This window comes from Palaemon carinicauda, chromosome 35 (genome assembly GCF_036898095.1).
Source record: "Palaemon carinicauda isolate YSFRI2023 chromosome 35, ASM3689809v2, whole genome shotgun sequence".
NCBI lineage: Eukaryota > Metazoa > Arthropoda > Malacostraca > Decapoda > Palaemonidae > Palaemon > Palaemon carinicauda.
Genome location: NC_090759.1, coordinates 12,640,274 through 12,663,704, shown reverse-complemented (window position 1 = coordinate 12,663,704; position 23,431 = coordinate 12,640,274). Strand labels below are relative to the sequence as shown.

The 23,431-nt window shown below is 43.2% G+C and overlaps 1 protein-coding gene across 1 annotated transcript in view; it reads left to right on the top strand.

Annotated features, from left to right (window-relative positions):
* Positions 1-23,431, top strand: part of LOC137627622 (protein disulfide-isomerase A4-like) — an 83,254-nt gene that overhangs the window by 53,389 nt on the left and 6,434 nt on the right. The window contains exons 7-10 of the mRNA XM_068358719.1: positions 14,922-15,055; positions 19,025-19,181; positions 19,326-19,488; positions 20,245-20,315. Coding sequence (XP_068214820.1) covers positions 14,922-15,055; positions 19,025-19,181; positions 19,326-19,488; positions 20,245-20,315 — 525 coding nt within the window. The remainder of the gene's footprint in view (positions 1-14,921; positions 15,056-19,024; positions 19,182-19,325; positions 19,489-20,244; positions 20,316-23,431) is intronic.

Sequence of the window (23,431 nt, the reverse complement as noted above, 5' to 3'; positions counted from 1 at the left end):
TCTGTGAAGTTGCTCAGAGAGGGGTACAAGATCCCGTTTGTACGAAAACCCCCTCTAGCAACGTCTCCCATCGATCTCTCTCCCAGGTACAGAGAGGAAGACAAGAGACGAGCATTGAAACAGGAAGTGTCTCTCTTGCTAGAAAAGGGAGCGGTAGTCAAAGTCCTGGACCATCAAACCCCGGGCTTCTACAACCGTCTCTTCTTAGTGGTAAAGAAGACAGGAGGGTGGAGGCCGGTGCTAGACGTCAGTGCGCTGAATGTCTTTGTCACAAAGCAGACGTTCGCCATGGAGACCACAAAGTCCGTTCTAGCAGCGGTCAGAAAGGAAGACTGGATGGTCTCTTTAGACCTAAGGGACGCATACTTTCACGTCCCCATCCACCCAGACTCCCAACCTTTTCTGAGATTCGTTTACGAAAAGGTTGTCTACCAGTTTCAAGCCCTGTGCTTTGGCCTAAGCACAGCTCCTCTTGTGTTTACGAGGCTGATGAGGAATATAGCCAAATTCCTTCATTTAGCGGACATCAGAGCCTCCCTCTATTTGGACGACTGGCTTCTAAGAGCTTCTTCCAGTCGTCGCTGTCTGAAGGATCTAAAGTGGACTCTAGATCTGACCAAGGAATTGGGTCTCCTTGTCAATATGGAAAAGTCTCAAGTGGTCCCATCCCAAACTATTGTGTATTTAGGGATGGAGATTCACAGTCAAGCTTTTCGGGCTTTTCCGTCGGCCCCCAGAACAAGTCAAGCCCAGTTATGCATCCAGAACATGTTGAAGAAGGAACGATGTTCAGTCAGGCAGTGGATGAGTCTGATAGGGACACTATCATCCCTGGAACAGTTTGTATCGTTAGGAAGACTACACCTCCGTCCTCTTCAATATCACCTAGCTGTTTACTGGAAAAAGGACAAGACGCTAGAAGCGGTCTCGATCCCCATTTCCGAGAAGATGAAGTCTTCCCTGACTTGGTGGAAGGACAGTATCAGCCTCAGAGAGGGTCTGCCCCTGGCTGTTCAGACTCCCAACCACGTTCTCTTCTCGGACGCATCGGACACGGGCTGGGGCGCGACATTAGACGGTCGGGAATGCTCGGGAACTTGGAACTCGAGTCAAAGAACAATGCATATCAACTGCAAGGAGCTACTGGCAGTTCATCTGGCCTTGAAAAGCTTCAAGTCTCTCCTTCAAGGCAAAGTGGTGGAGGTGAACTCGGACAACACCACGGCTTTGGCGTACATCTCCAAGCAAGGAGGGACCCACTCTATGACATTGTACGAGATCGCAAGGGACCTCCTCACCTGGTCAAAAGATCTAAACATTTCTCTAGTAACGAGGTTCATCCAAGGCAACTTGAATGTCATGGCAGATTGCCTCAGTCGGAAGGGACAAATCATTCCAACAGAATGGACCCTACACAAGGATGTGTGCAAGAGACTGTGGGCCACATGGGGCCAGCCTACCATAGATCTCTTCGCAACCTCGATGACCAAGAGGCTCCCAATATATTGCTCACCAATCCCGGACCCAGCAGCAGTTCATATAGATGCCTTTCTACTGGATTGGTCACATCTAGACCTATATGCATTCCCCCCGTTCAAGATTGTCAACAAGGTACTGCAGAAGTTCGCCTCTCACGAAGGGACAAGGTTGACGTTAGTTGCTCCCCTCTGGCCCGCGAGAGAATGGTTCACCGAGGTACTTCGATGGCTAGTGGACGTTCCCAGAACTCTTCCTCTAAGGGTGGACCTTCTACGTCAGCCACACGTAAAGAAGGTACACCAAGGCCTCCACGCTCTTCGTCTGACTGCCTTCAGACTATCGAAAGACTCTCGAGAGCTAGAGGCTTTTCGAAGGAGGCAGCCAGGGCGATTGCTAGAGCAAGGAGGACATCCACTCTTAGAGTCTACCAGTCGAAGTGGGAAGTCTTCCGAAACTGGTGCAAGTCAGTATCAGTATCCTCGACCAGTACCTCTGTAACTCAAATAGCTGACTTCCTTTTATACCTGAGGAAAGAAAGATCTCTTTCAGCTCCCACCATCAAGGGTTACAGAAGCATGTTGGCATCAGTCTTCCGTCACAGAAGCTTAGATCTTTCCAACAACAAAGATCTACAGGACCTCCTTAAGTCTTTTGAGACCACGAAGGAGCGTCGTTTGGCTACACCTGGTTGGAATTTAGACGTGGTACTAAGATTCCTCATGTCAGAAAGGTTCGAGCCACTACAATCAGCCTCCTTTAAAGATCTCACTTTAAAGACTCTTTTCCTGGTTTGCTTAGCCACAGCTAAAAGAGTCAGTGAGATTCACGCCTTCAGCAGGAACATCGGATTTTCATCTGAAACGGCTACATGTTCTTTACAACTTGGTTTTCTAGCCAAAAACGAGCTACCTTCTCGTCCTTGGCCGAAATCGTTCGATATTCCAAGCCTATCAAATATGGTTTGAAATGAACTAGAAAGAGTCTTATGCCCTGTTAGAGCTCTCAAGTTCTATTTAAGACGAACTAAACCTTTACGAGGACAGTCAGAAGCTTTATGGTGTTCTGTTAAGAAACCATCTTTGCCTATGTCAAAGAATCCTTTATCCTATTTTATCAGACTGTTAATACGAGAAGCTCATTCCCATCTGAGTGAGGAAGACCAAGCTTTGCTGAAGGTAAGGACACATGAAGTTAGAGCTGTCGCAACTTCAGTGGCCTTTAAACAAAATAGATCTCTGCGAAGTATAATGGACGCAACCTATTGGAGAAGCAAGTCAGTGTTCGCGTCTTTTTATCTTAAAGATGTCCAGTCTCTTTACGAGAACTGCTACACCCTGGGACCATTCGTAGCAGCGAGTGCAGTAGTGGGTGAGGGCTCAACCACTACATTCCCCTAATTCCATAACCTTTTTAATCTTTCTCTTGAAATGTTTTTATTGTTGTTTTTGGGTTGTCCGGAAGGCTAAGAAGCCTTTCGCATCCTGGTTGATTTGGCGGGTGGTCAAATTCTTTTCTTGAGAAGCGCCTAGATTAGAGGTTTTGATGAGGTCCTGTAGTATGGGTTGCAACCCTTGATACTTCAGCTCCTAGGGGTCGCTCAGCATCCTAAGAGGATCGCGAGGCTCCGTAAGGAAGACGTACTTAAAAAGGCAGAGTAATTGTTCAAGTCGACTTCCTTACCAGGTACTTATTTATTTTATGTTTGTTATTTTGATAACTGCTAAAATGAAATAAAAAATCCTTAGCTCATAATAATGTAAACATTTATTGCTGGTCTCTACCCACCCCCCTGGGTGTGAATCAGCTTATATAATCACCGGCTAAGTTAAATATTGAAAAATGTTATTTTTATAATAAAATAAATTTTTGAATATACTTACCCGGTGATTATATATTAAAGGACCCTCCCTTCCTCCCCAATAGAGACGCAGTGGACCGAGGAGAAAATTGAGTTCTTTGTTTACAATGAGTACTGAGTACCTGCACGACAGATGGCGCTGTTGAAGTACACCCCCTACCTGCATAGCGATCGCTGGCGGATTTTTAACGTAGAGTTTTCTGTCGAGCAGCAGAGCTGCAGCTTATATAATCACCGGGTAAGTATATTCAAAAATTTATTTTATAAAAATAACATGTTTGTAGAAAATGTTTGGGTCTGAGCCTTTCTGATATACAGTACAGTAGAAATTACAAATCACAGCTAAAATAAAAACGTATAAAAATTATGTCCATATTACAGTAGTTGAAAGGTTCAAATTTTGTACTAAATCTGGTCTTTATTTTCATTTAAGTACATTTGTTATACATGAGAGCTACTTATTCTTATATCAATACATACATGACTACCTCTGTTACAAATTTATTACAAGTAATCATCATAAATCTTTTATATTAGCATTTTCTTCATTGAGTTAAACATGAATGATTTTCTCTATTTTCCTGTACCATTTGTCTGGACTCCCTTTAGATATAGGTTTTCCTCTTTTTTTTCCTCGATTTCTTGGACTTTAGTCCTGCCACTTCTATATCTATTGTTCATCTGACCAGCTGTTCCTCATTGCTTCTTATCACAGCCCCAAGCCATCTCAATTGTTTTTTTAGTATCTATGCCTTGCATCTCTTCCCCCAGTTAATCATTTGAATTATAATATTCCCTCAGTACTCCAGTCATAGGTTTTAACAAAAGATTTCTCTTATCAATGTCAGTGTATTTCCTGCATAGATTACAGCAGTGTGTGTCTTATGTACCTATTGAAAGTCTCTCTCGTGATGGAACTTTTTATATATAGTATAGGCTATGTCTAGTTCTCTCTCTTATCATTCATGCTGTAGCTACTTTCTTAATGATGTTTCAATTCAAGCTTCAGAATCCAGTCTTCGAAGTACCAGGAATGCTCTTCCTTTTCATTCTTCACCATTTGTTCTTCTTCACTATTTAGTCATAAACTTTATTTACATATAACAATATGAATTTTGTTCTGTCTCTGAAACCTTTTTTCATATAACAAAAGTATTATACTATTTTATAAACCTATCTTTAGTCTTGGTAATGCTGTTAAGGTTCAGTTTTCTTTTAATACATTTTGCCTATTAAGGAAAATGCTAATAACCCATTATCATTGGAGATTAGTTGGAATGACAGAAAAAGGTTTGGAAATCTATAAGGAGTCATGCATTCTGTTCCCTTTTAGCAACATAATTAGAAGGCAGAGATTATGGATATGTTCTCAAAGGGTCGTGATCAAACGAAGTGGCAATCACAGAATAGTTACAAAATGCAATGGAGATCAGGACTAAAAATGACAGCAGTTTCATCCTAAACATTTCTTTCATCTAACACTCCCATTTTTAGTCTGGGATACATATCACACTTTAGGTGGTCAATTTTGAAAACTTCTGTGACTTTTTATATTGGTTAGCAGTCTTTAAGAGCTTAACAGTGGCCATATTTATGATAGTTCAAATATCTACCATTTAGAGCATTAACAGCACATAAAATCATATTATTGTAAAATAAATAAGAATTAAAATATACAAAATTATATGAAAATACATTTTTGTATACTATTTTTTAATTGCTCTGTAACTGGAATAGAAACCAACGCTATTTATAGGGGTGTTACTTTCGGCGAAGCTGAAAGTCGAGCCATTAGATTTTTAGCATGGGTTAACCACCCATACCGCTAGTTAGCGGGAGTGTGGGGATAGTAGCTACCCCTCTCAACACACCTGTGACTGTAACTCACTTTGCTCTTAGCTCGGAGGGAGAACGGTTGTTATCGCTTTTCTTCCTCACCATTTTGAACAGCCATTAATAATAACTTTTTTGCTTTTTCCTTCCAGTTTGTGTGTGCCTTCTCTGCATAACTGCCCTGGTCCCGAGGGCCGTTCCTGCGGAAGTTATATGTCCTCTGTGGATACCGATCCCCGCTGATTGTGTCGGGCTTATAGGGGGCAACAGTGTGATATGGATAATAAGTGTAGTGAGTGTCGGGAGTGGTCTGCCTCCCAGTGGGAAAGGTTTGGGCAATGATGGAAGAAGTCTTAAAAGGATTTTCTTCTTTGGGGCTTTCCTCATAGTAGGAGAATCCCAGAGCTGCTGCTGCTGCTTCGTCTTCTCAAACCCCCCCCCCCCTCCCCGACCTTCCTCCGAAGCTCCTTCTCAGCTGGTTTCTTTCGAAGAACCGTCGAGAAGTAGCTCAGGCCCTTTCACTCCTGGACAACCTTGGTCCTCGAGAAACGGTGTTGCTTCCTCTAGCGAAGTGGCCCCGCCTCTCCCCCTGAGTGAGTCCTCGTCTCTTTTCTTAAGTTTTACAGGTGGGGCTATTCCTGGGATTGACCAGTCCACCTTATAAGCTAAGGAGGTTTTTGTACCGCTTCTTCAGCTGGGTATGGAGTTACAGCGTTTGTCTGCTTCAGAGGTTGACTCTTTGGCCCTTCTCAGCGTGGATCTTGTGCTGTCTGAGGAGTCGTCTGCTGCCTGCATGCCAACTCCGTTCCTGCCTCTTCCCCTGCTCCTTCCGCCGCTGCCGAGGACTGCACTCCCCCACTCGCTGACCATCCTTTAGGGGCGGAGCAAAGTCCAAGGCACATCTCTCCTGTGGGTGATCACCTCTCTCGATTGCGAGAGAGACCACCCATTGAGGCTCCTCTTTGGAGGTCTCCTGATGACCAGCATGCTGATCAACCCTTCCCTGTGGAGACTCGTCCTTGTGGTCATCGAGCTCGCCCACCTCTACGGTTCAAACGTCACCATTCGCCAGCTCATCAGCAACCTTCGGCTGCACATTAGTCTCTTCCTCGTTGCTCCCAATGACTCACCTCTCTCCTAGAGAGGAAGCCAAACGACGTTAGCTTTGTGCTGCTTGTCGTTCGTCATCTCGCCTATTGACTAAAAGATTTTCAGATGACCAGCAACTTTCGACAGCTTGCCGACAGACGGCTGCTCGTGACCTTACCGCCACAGCACTGCGACCCCAGGAACCAGCCCCCAATTGCCGCCAACATTCGTCAAAATGCCGACGCTCCTATAAGCAATACCTTTCGTGGAAAGAGAGGCCTGCTGAGCTTTCTTCTCCTTGAGTGCCGCTATTGGTCTGGAGCCGTGGCTGACCCCCGTCAGGATGTCCAAGGGAAGGTCAAATATCATCATGCCTACTCCTGCTCGATCTTTTGCTCCTCAGCCATCTGTACAAGTGGAAGTGGATTTCTCATTCCGGGAAGAGTCCCTAGCTGACTCTTTCCGCCCTTCGCCCATTGAGGAGGTCCTGCAAGATCTCATTGTAGTCTCAAAGCCTGTGGAAGATATGATCCTTTCCCCTACGGTTGACCAACAGAGGGTTGTTCCACATAAACCTTCTGTGCTAGATATGTTCTTCCCTCCAAGGAAGGAGTCTAAGAACTCTAAAACTCTGCCAACATCCTTATCGAGGATTACAAGACCCGCATACGGGGTCAAGCATTCTACTTCCGTCCGCTTCGACGATGACTATGACCTACCCCAAGATGATGTCTTGTTCGTGGAAGACAACGACCTACCTGCCAGTCCTTCATCAGAAGTGGAACAGAGTCAGAACGCGCCTTCTGGCAGGTCTTGGCTTGCATAAGGTCTCCCGCAACGGGTTAGCAGACCCAATGATGGCTCCTCAGGAAGGCAAGGACACGGTCCTGGACAGTGTCTTTGGTACTCAAAAGCCCCCCCAAGTCTAGTGCAGCCTTGCCCTGATCTCTTGGACTGAAGTGTGCCCGGCGGAAGGTGTCTGCCAGCTCTTGACTTCTCCAGTTCGTTTCACTCTGGCTTGTCCTTGAAACTCCTCTCGCCTCTGCGCGTCCAGCAGAGGAAGTACAGGTTGACCATCACTAATCTGGCACACTACAATCCGGAAACATCAGTTAACTGACATCATTCTCGCTGCGGGCAGCTTGGTTGGCGGTTTTGTTTCTCAATTATTTTCGCCACTGGCCGGTTGGCAGTGATGTTCCCAATGTAAACAGATATAAGAAGAGCCATCATTTCAGCAGAAAAAAAGTTTTTAGTGTATTTTTGATAAGTGTAGCTGCACATTACACAAGCAGAAATATACCGTACATTTCCGCGCATAAGACAACCTTCAGACAAGACAAGGTCGAAAACTGAGTAAAATTTGAAGGAATTATAAATTTATCAGTTCATAGACTAGCTTTTTTGTATACTTAAAAATCCAATATAAATTAAAGACGATTTTTATCATGCTTTTGTTAAACACACAACATAAAAATGCAACCACTGCTTCAAGTTTTATCACTGATCGTAACGAACAAACGAGCGCATCTGTGTATAAGTTAGCTTTTGCAGCAACATATATTTTACCAAGTATTGTTTATGTAATATTAATATTATTAATTTAATCCTTTCTAATAATGTCTCAAGAAATATGAAGATTTAATGATAAATTAAAAATCAACAAAAAAACATTTGCTGCAAGTTTGGACTTTTGAAGTTCCTACCAATTCAACTGCCTGATTAGGAAGGTCATTCCACAACTTCTAGAATACTGTATAGTATTGAACCTCATGGTGGAGAAGGCCGGACTATTAGAATTAATTGCAGGCCTAATATTACGAACAGGATGGAAATGTCCAGAAAGATCTGAATGTGAAAAGAGTGAGAGAGAGAGAGAGAGAGAGAGAGAGAGAGAGAGAGAGAGAGAGAGTGAGTGAGTGAGTGAGTGAGTGAGTGAGTGAGTGAGTGAGTGTGTCTTCTTATGACGATAATAATGAGGTCTATAAACTAACTGCATCGCTACTGTGAGAGAGAGACTTATTCTTATGACAAATAACAATAATAATAATGACTATAAACTAACTATGGATACTCTATTACATATTTGTGCTGATGTAATATTCTTCATGAAGGGATTACAGATAAGTTAAGATTTTTTAAACAGCTTTTTACTCGTACTGAATGTGCGCATTATCGCATACAGTAGTGTGACCTTGAGATCAGCTGATGTTTACTAAAGTAATGGTTTGTTATTGAAATGCTCAAGAAATTGAAAAATAGAATACAAGCATGCTTTAATAAACCTCAATAATGCCTAATGAAATATGAAGACTTAATAATGAGTTGAAAATTAAATATTGTATGAAGCTTTAAAAGTTAACTGCCTGTACACACATTGTCACACAGAAAGAGTGAGGGGATGTTCGGATAAGAACTAATGATAATGGCTACAAATTAAATGAATTATGAAATTATATATAACATACGCCACTCGTGTGTTCGCAATCTTTCGATATGGTATCGAGACCTTCAGATCAGCTGATCATAACTAAAGGTAAACAAAATTCTTGATATTCAAGATTCTTTTGAAAATGAAATATAAAATACAAAAATGATGAAATAGAGCATATGATATCCTATTAAACAAGAAAATGGAATAATGATATAAAGTACAGTAAGAAAATTTTGATTGAAATGACTTAGATGATTGCCGAATCAGGACGCATCATAATAAATCTATGGAAACTGCACTTTTCTCGACTTGCGACGTTCTGCAGTACCTATATCGGTCGCAAGTCGTCGACCACCTGTAAATTATGGACAATCCGGAAAAATGGATAATCCGGCACCCTTCCAGTCCCAAAGTTGCCGGATTAATGATGGCCTACCTTTATTACGAGGTCCTTGACGAGCCTCTCCCAGCCCTTCCTTTTTACCATTCCTTTGAGGAATTGACGAAAGGGATCTCTTGAAAGACTTTGCGTGCTTCAAATTTCATTCTCAGCTCCGGAGATTCTCAACCAAAAGAAAGTGGCGAAGTAAGCCATACAGGCTACTTCGTGGCTGGACCTCTGGTTGGGGTCAGTGGGAAACCCAGTGCGGACCAAGGATTTTTCCAAGGAAGCTTCGGGAAGGTGATGGAGACTTTTCTCTTGTCGGGTACTCGAACTATGTAGTTCCTTGCCCACCAAGTAATAAACTTGTGGGTGAACACCATCTTAAGGCGTAAAGACTCGATAGTTGAGATTCCATTGCCAAGTCCCACACTGCGAGTAGTGAAACTCCGGAACTCCTCTCTGAAGGGCTCCTCCTTGTTAGAGCCTGGGAACGTCGAGTGAGCTGTGGAGAAATGGAAGTCCCACCAAGACTCCCTCCTCCATAGGGCCTTAACATCCCGGCCCTAGACAACCTTCTCTCTTGCAGACCAAACAACAAAAGCCGACGATGAGCAGGACTGCAACAACGGACAATAAGGTGTCTTAAGAAGCCCTTTTCTGCAAAGGACAATAAAGGCTCCAAGTCCTCCGTGGAGTTTAACATCCTTGAGGAGGTAGCCGCGGCCGCAAATAATAGGGTAGGTCTCCCTCACTTGTCCACCTGTGGGGAAATGCCTGCATCACTGCTGGAAGAGGTGGATGCAGCTCGGGGCCAAACCCTGGATAGTCTCCATGATTCATTCGAGCTATTGCATCCTGTTCACTCAATCTCTCCCCCTCACTTACCAAGACTCCAGTATTGACAAGTTCCTGTGCGAAGGTATCCACAAAGGAGCTGGCCCAAAGTCCAGACCATGTTGGAGAAGGGTGCTCACCAAGAGGTCCTCGACGACTACCAAGGCTTTCTCAGGCGACTTTCTTGTGAAAAGGCATCTGGAGGATGGAGACCAGTCATCGATCTCTCAACCCTTAGCAAGTTTGTCAAACAAACTTCATTCAGCATGGAGACAGCAGACACGGTCAGTCAAGTGGTAAGACCACAGGATTTCATGTGCACACTGTATCTAAAGGACGCATACTTCCAGATCCCAATCCATCCGTCTTCAAGGAAGTATCTGAGAATCACTCTAGACAACAAGAAATACCAGTTCAAAGTGCTGTTCTTCGGTCTTTCCACAGCACCTCAGGTCTTTGTGAGAGATTTCGCCCTAGTGTCATCTTGGGCTCACAGAATCGGCATCTGTCTATGTTACCTGGGCAACTGGCTGATTTTAGCAGACTCGGTGGCAACCCTTCTTCAACACTGAGACAAACTTACGGGGCTTTGCCAAGATCTGCAGATCATGGTAAACCTCAAGAATTCATCACTGCTTCTCTCTTAACGACTGGTATATCTGGGAATGATTATAAACACCAACCTCCACAAAGACTACCCATTAGACGACAGGGTAGTGAGGCTGAGCAAGGTCGCAGGACCATTCCTCAGACGAGAAGAATTCCCAGCCCAGAGGTGGCTGTCTTCTCAGCACCTATCATCTCTGGCCCGTCTAGTTCCAAACGGCTGCCTCAGGATAAGATCCCTGCAATGGTGGCTAAAGTCCACCTGTAATCAGGTTTTCGATTCTCCGGACATTTTGATCCCCATGGGACCAGAGGAGCTGACGGACCTCGAGTGATGGGTGGCAGACGAAAATCTGCTAAAGGGGGTTGATGCTCAGGTCTATGGTCAGAGTTTGAAAAGCACTAGCATATAAATCTCTTAAGAGATGAAGGCTGCCTTCCTGGCCCTTCAACAGATTCTGGCAGGCCACTCAGTGGTGGTGAAGAGCAGCAACACCACAGTAGTGGCTTACATCAACAAACAAGACGGGTACATTTTCTCAGCCTTTATCTCATCTGGCAGTAGAAATACTGAGATGGGCAGAAGACAACTCGGCGACCCTATCAGCTTGCTGTATTCCTTAGAAAAGGAATGTGCTTGCGGACAACCTGAGCAGAGCGACTCAGATAGTGGGCTACGAGTGGTCTTGGATCATCTAGTAGCCAACAAAGGCCTGACTTTGTGGGGTTCCCCGACGGTGGATCTGAGTGCAACGGCCCCGAATTTCAGGCTCCTGTTGTAATGCTCCCCAGTCCCGGATGCATTCTAGCAACAGTGGGACAACATTGACGTGTTTCAATGACCCTCACAGCTCCACTATGGCATCATGCAGAATGGTTCCCAGACCTTCTGGAACTCCTGATGTAGCTTCCGAGAGAACACCCTCCTCGACACGATATACTCTGATAATCACTTGCCAACATATTCCATAAAGCCTTATCTTCGCTACGACTTCTTACTTGGAGACTATCCAACACCACCTCACTCAGAGAGGATTTTTGCAACAAATTGCGAAAAGGATGTCTGGACATCTGCGAGGATCACCAGCATCAGTCAACCAGGCAAAGTGGAATGTCTTATATGGTTGGTGTAGTGGAAGGGTGTCTCTCTCCCTTTGATGCCATTATTCCAGCAATAGCGGAGTTCCTCGTGTATATGTGGAAGGAAATACTCCTCATGGTTTCGGCAGTAAAAGGCTATCGCTCAGCCTTGAGTCTTGCCTTTAAACTAAAAGGAGTAGACATTTCCTCTTCACTGGAACTCTCTCTCCTCATACGAAGTTACGAACTTACTTGTCCTCAGTTGGAAGTGGGACCTCCTCCATGGAACTTGGTTCGGGTTCTTCGGTCCCTGAAGGGTCCTCCTTATGAACCATTTTGCCAGGCAACAGAACGCCACCTCATGTTCCTACTCGCCTTGGCTTCGACCTAAAGAGTCAGCAAACTTCATGGTCGTAAGTATAACTTCGCCCATTCAAGAAGATGGGGAGGGTTAAGCTTCAGCTTTGTCCTTGAGTTTGTAGAAAAGACTCAAAATCTGGGGGTTGTGGATCCTAGATTCAATTCCTTCTGGATAACAAGCTTCTGTTCTGTAACTGATGACCTAGACCATCTGTTACTATGCCCAGTAAGGAGTTTGAGGCACTACCTCAAAAAGAAAAGCAGCAGCTGGCCCCTGTGTCCCAACTCTTTTCATCAGCACAGGGAGGGTCAAGAGGAGGATCACGAAGATCACCATCTCTGCTTGGATTTGCAAGGTCATTGACCTTGCACTAAATCCAGATCCTTCTCCAGCACGTTTTCCTAGAGCACATGACGTCAGTGGCATTGCCATGTCCATGGTCTTCAAACGTAACTACTTTGTGGCGTAGGTTCTACAAGCAGGCGTGTGGAAGCCTCAGAAGACCTTCACAGCCCACTACCTGCAAGACATAACCCACAGGAGACTTGATATGTTCTCTATTGGCACTGTGGTGGCTGCATATCAGCTGGTTTAATACCTCAAGCTCCTTAATGGACAAGAAGCAGAAGGTTGATGGCATTGGTTACCCAGTTTTAGTCTGAGTGAAATAATGAGTGACTGGCTGTTTCTTTTCTTCATCCTCCCCTTTCTTGGGGAAAATCAGCATCCAGGTTCCTCTGCAAAAGCTGACCTCAACCACTGCAGGTAAACCACTGCTCCATTGTGTAACCTAGTATTGTGTCAATACTGTTGCATCCCCATACCCTGGCGAGGTGGTATTGGGAAGGTCTCGGACAAATCCTATGATTTGAAGAACACTTACCTAGACAGTCATATTGCTAGCATCACAAACACACAGCTTGTGTAGGCTGCAGACCATGCATACTGTAGCAAGATTTAGCGAGGTTTTAGGGTTTCCACCTTTTATGTGCTAACACACGTAAAGGAGGAATCCCCAGGTGAAGCCAAAAAGCAAGATTGCCAGAGTCAAACCCTATAAATAGCGTTGGTTCGGAACAAATGACAAATTTAGAAGTAATTTGTGTTTTTCCTAACGATACAAACCTGAAGCTATTTGTACAGATTTCCTTCCCAACCCAGTCCCCCTTGAAGTCCTACTTCCAAGCAAAGTGAGTTACAGTCACAGGTGTGTGAGTGAGAGGGGTACCTGCTACCCCCCCTCCCCACTAACTAGCGGTATGGGTAGTTAACTCTCGCTGAAAATCTAATGACTCTTCTTTCAGCTGTGCCGAAAGTAATACCCTTATAAATGGCTACAGGTTTGTATTGTTAGGAAAAATACAAATTACTTCAAATTATTTAACTTGCACTCATTATGGAAACAAAGATTTTTATTAAATCTGTTGAGAGAGAGAGAGAGAGAGAGAGAGAGAGAGAGAGAGAGAGAGAGAGAGAGAGAGAGAGAGAGAGAGAGAGAGAGAGAGTGAGTGAGTGAGTGAGTGAGTGTGAGTGAGTGAGTGTAGCTATAAATGAAATTATGAAAACTATGATATTCAATAACCAACTGGAGCTAATGAAATTTTTATTAAGAATTTATATTGAACTAAGAAATTATATAGATGATATTCTTTGTTATTCCTGTGCACCTATTCTCAATAGTCTTGAGATCAGCTGATCACAACCAAAAATATAAAAAGTAATTGTTGTTGAAATGCACATGAAATGTGAGTTCAATATAAATTCTTAATAAAAATTATATTACCTCCAGTTGGTTATTGAATATCATAGTTTTCATAATTTCATTTATAGCTATTATTATCATATGAAAATGCTCTCTCTCTCTCTCTCTCTCTCTCTCTCTCTCTCTCTCTCTCTCTCTCTCTCTCTCTCTCTCTCTCTCTCTCTCAACAGATTTAATGAAATCTTGTTTCCATAAAGAGTGCAAGTTAAATACTACACATGAAATAATTTTTCATTTTGCTAAATCTGTGTTTGATCATATGCTGGCCTTAAACGCGTCATTTGATTACGTCAGCCGATCTCTAGCTTTTGCCGACAGCATAACTTAAATTTACCGAAAGATGTCTAAAATAACCCTGGTTTTTTTTTTTTTATTTTTTTTTTTTTGTTATCTGAACTTTATTTAATAATTTGCATTGTTTCTATTATCAATTCAAGATATATTTCAACAACAATAATTACCAATGTTTTGTTGTTGGCTCTTTTCAAGGTCACGACAGCTTCACAATTATGGGTATATATAATTAACAAGAGTATTGTTAATATAATAATGTGCCCAATCATGTAATCCTCAAAGAAATAGCACATTTCATCAATGCTCTCGATCAGTTTCTTATTAAAAAGAATATCGAACAAAAACGACATCCAGGATCAGGTATTGACACTGACGATCCACAGCCAGCCATGCTTGCGATGTAAAGAAATTAAATGTAAATATTGGTAAATTTAACTTAGAATTTTTTAATCTATCGCAAAATAATTGTAATGCTGTACCTTCATTTATTACTTAATCTTACAAAATCATTTAATTTTACACCTTCTTAGAGCAAACCACATTCACATATAAAAGCGCCCTTAAACTACTGTAAACATGCCAAATTGTAAATATCTATCTTTAAAGTATGTATGTATATTTATTCATAAAATTAAAAACTAAACTTTCATTTGTTTTTAAGCTTGAAATAGATTCTTTTTAACCATATACTGTACAGTAATATTCAAATTGCATTAATAAATAAAATACAGAATTGGGAATGGTTATTTGTGGTTTAGCCTAGTGACAAGTAAATACGACTTAAGTTGCGTTTCTTGGAATCAATTACCAGAAGTAAGGTGAGGTATACCTGTACTAAGAGTTTATCTCTTCCTGACATACTTTGATATTAATGCAGATTTCTAATGAAGACCGTTATTATTGCAGATAAGCTCCCACTCTTCCACACTTTTGATGAAATAACTGCTGAACAGCTGAAACTTAAGCCTGATACAATCACCATTTTCATGCCAGAAATTTATCATTCGAAGTATGAGGATAAAGTTTTTAAATACACAAAGGTAAGCACAGAAGTTTATCATTTCTACATATAGTACTCTTTATTACAAATTATCATGTTTTAAACCATAGTATTACCAGTTTACATGTGTATGTAATTTCCTCATTCATCACTTTTATGTTGTAATTGATTTACAGAAAAAATTTTATTTTGTCATCAACTGCCTGTCAATCCATCAGTGGTGCTAACCTTTTCATTGAAACTTCCACTAGGTTAAAGGGATTCCAATCAAATTTGGTTAGATGGCAGAGACACACTGTATAAATGTACAGTACTTGAAGGGAAATCATTTATCTCTCGCAATTATCTTTTCATCATAAACTTTTTACAAAGGTAGACCATCGTCAATAATGTTCAGGAAAGGTGTTAGTTTGTCGGTGTTATCAGTTATCCATCACAAATTCCATTTGTTGTGTCACTAAATACAAACCCTTTTTCTCTTTATTATGGAATATACTTTTGGCCTAGCTGGAGGACTAGCCATAAGGCTTTTAGCGAGGTGTAAGTACCCCACCACTAGTTAGCGGGGACCGTTAGGAGGTAGTACTGGTTACCGTGCTCTCACACTGGTGTTTTCTCGTCACTTGCTTTTGGCTTGGTTGAGAGTGGATGTTTATCTCTCTCCACTGCCCATACTGACGGCCATTAGACTGATTGTTCTATACTTTCTCTTTTCAGATTGTGTGTTTCTTCCAGGTCATCATGCAGACTTGTCCTGGATCTGAGGGGCGCAAGTGCGGTACCTTCCTGTTTCCGGTCAAGACAGAGACTCATTCCCTGTGTCCGACCTGTCAAAGAAGACCCTGTACTCAGGATGACATCTGTAATGAGTGTAAGGAGTGGTCATATTCCTAGTGGGAGAGGTTTAGTAGGAGGCGGAAAAAGAACTCAAAGAGTGATTCTTCTCCTTTGGGGTCATCCTCAAAGTTGAAGAAACCTTGACTTCCTTCTTCCACTCCTCGATCTCTGCCCCAAGCTCCTTCTTGATCGGTCTCCCCAAGGACAACCCTTAGGGTTGAAGGACGCCGCCACTTCCCTTAGTGAAGCAGTGCTGCCCTTCTCCACAGGGGGGTCTTTCTTTTGACAATCTTTTGCAGTTGTGGCACTCCTTGAGTATCGCTGGTCCCCTGTCAAAGGAAGGTCTGTTTAAGCTGTTGCAGTTAGAAGCAGAGAGGAAGTGCACACTGGTTTCCTCGAGAGTTGAGGATGGCAGGTTCATCCTTGCCAAGATTCTTGGAAAAGTGTTGTTCAAAGCCTGCAGCCTTTTTAGAGTTATCTCGGAAGTAGGTCTCCTGAAAGTAATGTAACTTTTATGACATTTGCTTTTGTTTTTAATTGAATATTCCCAGTAAATGTGGGACTACATCAGGGGTCTGCATTGAGCCCTTACCTATTTGATCTGGTCATGGATGTAGTAACACAAGGTATTAGAGATCAATCTCCTTGGTGTATGCTATTTGCTGATGATGTTATACTGTGTAGCACTAGGCGAGAGGTAGAAGTGGAGAAGAGGAATGGAAAATAGGGGATTGAAGATCAGCAGGAAAAAGACAGAGTATTTGAGATTGAAAAATGGCAAGAATGGGTGGGTTAGTTTACAAGGAGAGAGATTGAGAAGTTGAAAATTTCAGGTATTTAGGATCAACAGTTGCAGAGGATGGTGATCTGGGGGCAGAAATAAACCACAGAATACAAGCAGGATGGAAGAATTGGAAAAAAGTGCGTGGAGTACTATGCGAAAAAAGTGCGTGGAGTACTATGCGACAGGAAAATGGGGCTAAGTTGAAAGGTAAAGTACACAGGACAGTTGTGAGACCGGCAATGATGTATGGAGCGGAGACGTGGGCAATAAAGAAAACAGAAGAGAAGATGATGGATGTGGCAGAGATGAGAATGCCGAGATGGATGTGTGGGGTGACAAGAAGAGATAAGATACGGAATGAAGTAATTAGGGGTACCACAGAAGTTAGAAAACTATCAGATAAGATCCAAGAAAGTAGACTGAGGTGGTACGGTCATGTCATGAGAAGAGATGAACAGTATATTGGGAGGAGAGTGATGGAAATTGAGGTACAGGGAACGAGAAGGAGAGAGAGACCAAAGCGAAGGTGGGTGGACTGTATCAAGGATGACCTTCAATCAAAGGGATTAACTGGTGATGAGGTGTGGGACAGAGGTAGATGGAGAAAGCTGACGAGAAGCATCGACCCCACATAGAAGTGGGAAAAGATGTAGACAAAGAAGAAGAAGAAGGCGTCAATGACCTTTGATGTCAGGATGCCAGAAAACTTCAAATCAATCAATCAGTCAGTCAGAAGGTTTCGTACCCAAGGAGTCTAGCGTCCATTCCCATTTCAGCCTACCCTACACCATCTCTGGCTTCTCAGTGTTTCATCTGCTGCTGTTCCAGCTTAGCCAGCCGGTGACGTCGTTCCCTTTATTCTGAGTTCTCTCAGTCGGTGGAGGGGGTAAAGTTCGAGGCGTGTTCCTGTCGCTCTCGGGGAACACCTTTCTCATTCGCGGGTTAGGTCCTCGCCTGGAGTGGTGTCTGCCATGTAGGACTATGAGCAGGCATCTGGATTCGCCTATGCCTTTCTCTAGCCCTCGGAGCGTGGCTCGTTGAAGCCTTTAGAAGATGTTGCTCGCCCCCAGCAAGTTCAACGCATCCATCATCCTGCTGCTTCACCTCGCCCAGTTCCCACGCCGCTGTATCACCTTCGTATGAACAGGTTTGCGACCAGAGATGCCTCGTCAACTTCGACCAGCCCTCGTCACCCACACCTCGCAGCACTGACAGGAGAAACTTCAGACCGACTGTCGCAATCTGGGTCGATCGCTTGGGCAGCCGACTTGTCTAGATTCCATAGTGACCAATTCCCAGCGTGTGACCAAACTACAGCTTGTGAACAGGTTCTACCCTGTCAACACATTCCAGCGTGTGACAAGGCTCCAGCGCGTACTGCAGGCGAATTCTAGCGTGACTAGATTCCAGCTTGTGACTGCGCTCCAACTTGCATCGACCCTCCAACTCATGATAACCCGCCACCTCGCAGGCGGTCTCCCGCTTGTGAACCTCCAAGGGAGTTTCCATCCTCCATCCCTGCCTTCAGTAAGGACATATCTTGGTTTGCTGAATTGGTGAGAGCACTTCATCTGGCGGTTACCAGCTCTGCTCAGACTTACGCAGGTAAACAACGTACCAGCAGCTTCAACCAGCACTCCACAGATCCCACTAGAGACTTCTACAAATTTAGCCCTCCACCTATCCCCCCCTGCAAGCCCTGCCTGTAATCAAAAGTGAAAGAAACAACACCGATGTGTGTGTGTGAGCAGGGTAGCCAGTACTAGCGGAGGGGTAGTTACACCTTACTATAGCAGCAGTAGGGGACTCGGCAGTATGAAGCTTCATCTGTGGTGGAAATGTGGGAGGTTGGGCTGTGGCACCCTAGCAGTACCAGCTGAACTCGGCTGAGTTCCTGGTTAGGCTGGAGGAACGTAGAGAGTAGAAGTCCCCTTTTTTGTTTTGTTTCTTGTTGTTGTCGGCTACCCCCCAAAATTGGGGGAAGTGCCTTTGGTATATGTATGTATAAGTCTTATGGTTAATCTTCCAGCTTAGCCGAAAGTATACAGTATTCCCTAATAAAGAACTCAAGGTTTTTATCGTTAGGAAAAATACAAGTTACTTTGAATTTGTTATATTGCATTGATCTCAGTTCAGCTTTGTTACAATGAAAGGTGTTTATGCATAGATGGTCATAAATAAATTTTTCTGTTTATTGAGCTTTCTCAATTTCATAATCATTCTCAATTGGTTTAATTTAACTCATATTAATGAAGGTTACCTTTGAAATGAGGGAAATTTTAAACATCCCAACTACCTGTATTGTGAATTTTTTATTTTTTAAAGGTGGTAATTTCAGTTAATTGCATTTTTTATATTGAGAATTGTAGAAAAATTCTTATGTTACAGACATCTGGGACATACAAAGACATTGCTTTGTGGATTGCCAAGAAAAGTGTTCCACTTGTTGGACAGCGAACAAAGAGCAACATGAACTTCAAATATGAGACCAGGCCTCTTGTTGTTGTGTATTATGATGTCAATTATTCTCATCAGTATGTTAAAGGTAAGGGGTATTCAGTTTACTCAAATTTATTAGGTCACATTTACTATTGCAAAGTTGTTTGATTAACAGTTTATCAAATTTTATTTGATACATTATAATTACTTTACTGTACAATATCAGTAAATTCTTTTTATCATGTTGCAGATACTCAGTATATCCGAAACAAGGTCTTGCCAGTTGCTGATAAAAATAGAAATATTCTTTTTGCAATAGCAAATGAGGAGGAGTTTGAAGAGGAGTTAAAAAGCTTAGGACTAGAAGATTCTGGTGAAAATGTCAATGTTGCTGTTTGGTCAAGTACTTCAAAGTAAGTTTTATTATAAGAGTATCTCAGCCCTCATGCCATCCATACCAGGTCCTTTTCCTGCTCTTGTTACATCTAGTGCTCTCTTCACTTTCTTGATATTTTTCATTCTCATCACATCATTGGCACCTCAACACCTGCAACAGCAATTATATCTGCCTCCCTCAGCAATTATATCTGCCTCCTTCAGCAATTATATCTGCCTCCCTAATGTTATTCTCAACATTCAGCAACCTTTCAAAATATTCAGCCCACCTTGCATTCTCTCCTTTTAATAACCTTACATTTTCTTCTTTCACTGTCTCTTCACTTCTCGATCCACCCCTTCTTACTCTCTTCACTACTTTTCAAAATTTATTCTCCATTTAAGAGCTTGTCCTTATTGCAGCTGGTTCCAGGTAAAGTTTTGGTTCTCAATTCTGGAGTTAGCAGTTCTGTCCTCCCACCTCAACCTAATTGGTTATTTGAGCTACATCAAAGTGATGGGTTTCTGTTGTAACATTGAAAAATTTTTAGTTTTTCAATAAAAACTCATTACTGCAAATGCCTTCCTCCAAATTGCACTTTGCTCTTTGCTGGTAAATACTAAGCAATTAATGGTTTCAGATCCCTCCACTCTGTAGCAAACTGTTTTTTCCTGTTGGTGATATTACTTGGATTTTATTTTAACAGTTTTTGGCATTAGCTTGGACACAAATATACTATAAATATTAAGCTTGTATAGAAGCATTATTTTTTAAAATTCTGTTCTTCCTGCAGGTATCCATTAATTCCAGAGGATGACTTCAGCACAGATGTTTTGGAAGAATTTATTGATGATTTTAAAGATGGTAAAGTAATTAATTGAATTTGTTTGGTATAAAATTTATTTGAAGTGGGATAGTTAATTATTAAATTATAATCTCATTTACTGTATTTGGTTTGTCACACATTCATGAGGGTGACACACACTCACGAGGGCTATCCTCATGCTCACAAGGGCTACACTCGCGCTCACGAGGGTGACGCTCATCATGGATGAGGCACTCTAGACATTCATGTTCGTAAGAAGCCGCTCAGGATCAAAATTAGGAAGATCTAGGCGTTCCTTTTCATGAGGGAAACGTTGGCGCTCTACATCTCGGGCCTCTCCACAACAAACTTTGACCGGTCAAGGACTACCCACTGCCCAACTCACCGAGGTGCATCCTGCTAACCAACCCTCTATCCCCTTCACGGCCTGGGCGCTCTAGCTAAACGATATACCACGCGACTCGCTAACCCATTCGACCACGGCGAAGAGCTCTCCAACGCTTTGTGTCGCCCGGGTTCTCAAGCCTCCATCCTTGCCCCTGGCGAGTGGTAGTTGACCTCCAGTTCTGAAAGAGCTCATAGAGCCTCCTCCTTCCCGATTGCCACCTGCTGCTCGTGAATCGATATACGATATACATTTGATACACGTCGAAATCTACTTAGACGAGTCTCTCGGACCCTATCTCTGTCGTAAGTCGACGACTACCTGTATTGCTCAAGCCGCTATCATTCCCACTTTGTATTGATAAGCGAGGTGGCAAGGTTTTCCCTTGATTACAGTTTAATACTGTACTAGGCAAAACCTGGGTCACTGATTAAGCCAGTAGTCGGGCTTACCACCCACCTAAGGGCGAGTCATCCACATGTAAGATTTGATAGTGTCGGAATAAATGACAAATTCGAAAGTAATTTTTATTTTTCCCCAACTCGTACAAACCTGGAATTATTTAAATAAATTGTCCTGCCATCCCCTGTCTCCCCAATAAGTCCTGCTTGCAATAAAAAGAGTTACTAGATCACGTATCAGTGAGTATATATATACAGGTGGCTGGGTACCCGTGGCCACCCCTTACCCAGTGTCTGGGTAGGGTTGCCACTTCGCACTAAAAGTTTAATTGGCTACCTTTCAGCTACGCTGAACGAATATCCGCATGATTAATTCCAGGTTTTTATTAGTTAGGGAAAAATACAACTCCAGGTTTTTATTAGTTAGGGAAAAATACAAATTATCTCCAAATTTATCATATTGTAGCACAAGTAACCTTCAGAACACTCAGTAATGGTTTGAGGTTTATCACAAAGCCTGTGTCTTCCTATTATCCTATAGCAACTACCCTTCAAGGTTTTTCTTCGATCCCTCCAATGGAGTCTTTTTGTAATGGTGGTAGACCATCCGCACTCCATTCTAACAGGTATTTTGCCGAAATGACAACAGGACTTGTCATACTTAAAGGGTAATGCTATGATGGTCTTAAAATGCCAATCCCTGCCGGAGGAAGGCTGTCCCACTTTGGCTGTCCCACTTTTATCAGATAGAAGGAAGTCTTTAATCCAAGTCGTGTGTGCTGTTCATGTTTGTAGAAGGTTGCTGAATTTCTCTGTCCTCCCTTGTTGGAGGAATGAATACTTTCTCAAAGCTATCTGAATGATTAAGCTTAGACCTATGGTTTGAAAGTGGAGATTGCTAACGTCATAGAGGAGAATGTAGAATAGGTCTTTGATCCCTCTACAGGGTTTTACAATTTGTTTTCCTTGGTCCCCAGGGCATCATTTGTTTGGAGTTGGGTTCTGAATGTTTCCACTCTTAACAAGTTTAAAGTTCTCTTCATGTTCTTGATGGAAATACTCTTTAACAGTCCTGGAGGCGTTAATGAAAGGAGGATGTTTATAGTAGACTTGACGGATGCATACTTTCACATTGTTATTCCTTAAACTGCCAAAGAAACTCCCCATGCCCCCTCCTAGATAATTTCCTACAACTGTCGTCGTCGTCGTCGGCGCCCACTCATATTGGGTTCTGTCGTTAGCCGTCAGCCTCCTATCTATGGGGTGGGTGCTTGTGTCTGATGTGGCTGTTAAGTCCTAGTCTGTGGTGGAAGAGTCGCGGACAGTGTTCACAAGGGAGGGTAGGTGGTGGGCGGGGCTGTTCTAATCGCTCTCTCCTTCTTCTCCTCCTAGCCTCCTCATTTTGTCTCCTCCTCTCCTCGAAGTCCACGGTGCCATGGTGTACTGTACTCCTCCAGGTTTTCCTGTCCCTGGCTGTTTCTTCCCATGAGGAAGGATCGATGTCAGTTAGAGTCAGGGTGCGCTTTAGTTGATCTTTATAGCGCATTTTCGGGGCTCCTCGTGGTCTGGTGCCCTGGGTCAGTTCTCCGTAGAATATTTTCTTTGGGAGCCTAGATGGATCCATCCTATGCACGTGTCCTATCCAGCGGAGGCGGTGGTGGATGATGGTGGCCTCCACGCTGGTCAGCGAGGCACGTTCTAAGACTTCAATGTTGGTGGTGTGGCTCTCCCAGGGGATTTTCAAGATCTGCCTCAGTTTCATTTGTTGGAAGCGTTCTAGGTTTTTAATATCATTTCTATATAGCGTTCATGTTTCACATGCATACAGGAGCGTGGAGAGGACTACTGCCCTGAACACCATTATTTTGGTGGTCATTGTCAGTGCGTGGTTGTTAAATACGCGGCAGTTGAGTCGGCCAAAGGCGGAGTGGGCTGCCCTGATCCTGTTCTCCACGTCCTTTTTGCTTGTGGGAGCTGATGTTAGGATGCTCCCTAGGTAGGAGAACTGGTCCACCTGTTCTAACGGTTGGTCATTCACTGTGGTATTGAAGTTTGGGAGCGTCAGTCCTGGTGGATGTTGGACGAGGGTCTTGGTTTTATCTGTGTTGACTTGCATCCCAAAACGTTCGTAGGCAGAGTTGTATGCATCAGCTAACGACTGCAGGTCCTCTGCCGTCTGACCTGGGGTGGCATTGTCGTCAGCATACTGCAGTTCTCGCACTGCACACAAGGTGGTCTTGGTTCTGGCGCGGAGTCTGGCGAGGTTGAAAGCGCCTCCATCCATGCGGAAACGTAGGTCGACTGAGGGTGTGTCTGGGGGAATCTCGTTGAGCATTGCTGCGGTGTATAGCGAGAAACATGTTGGGGC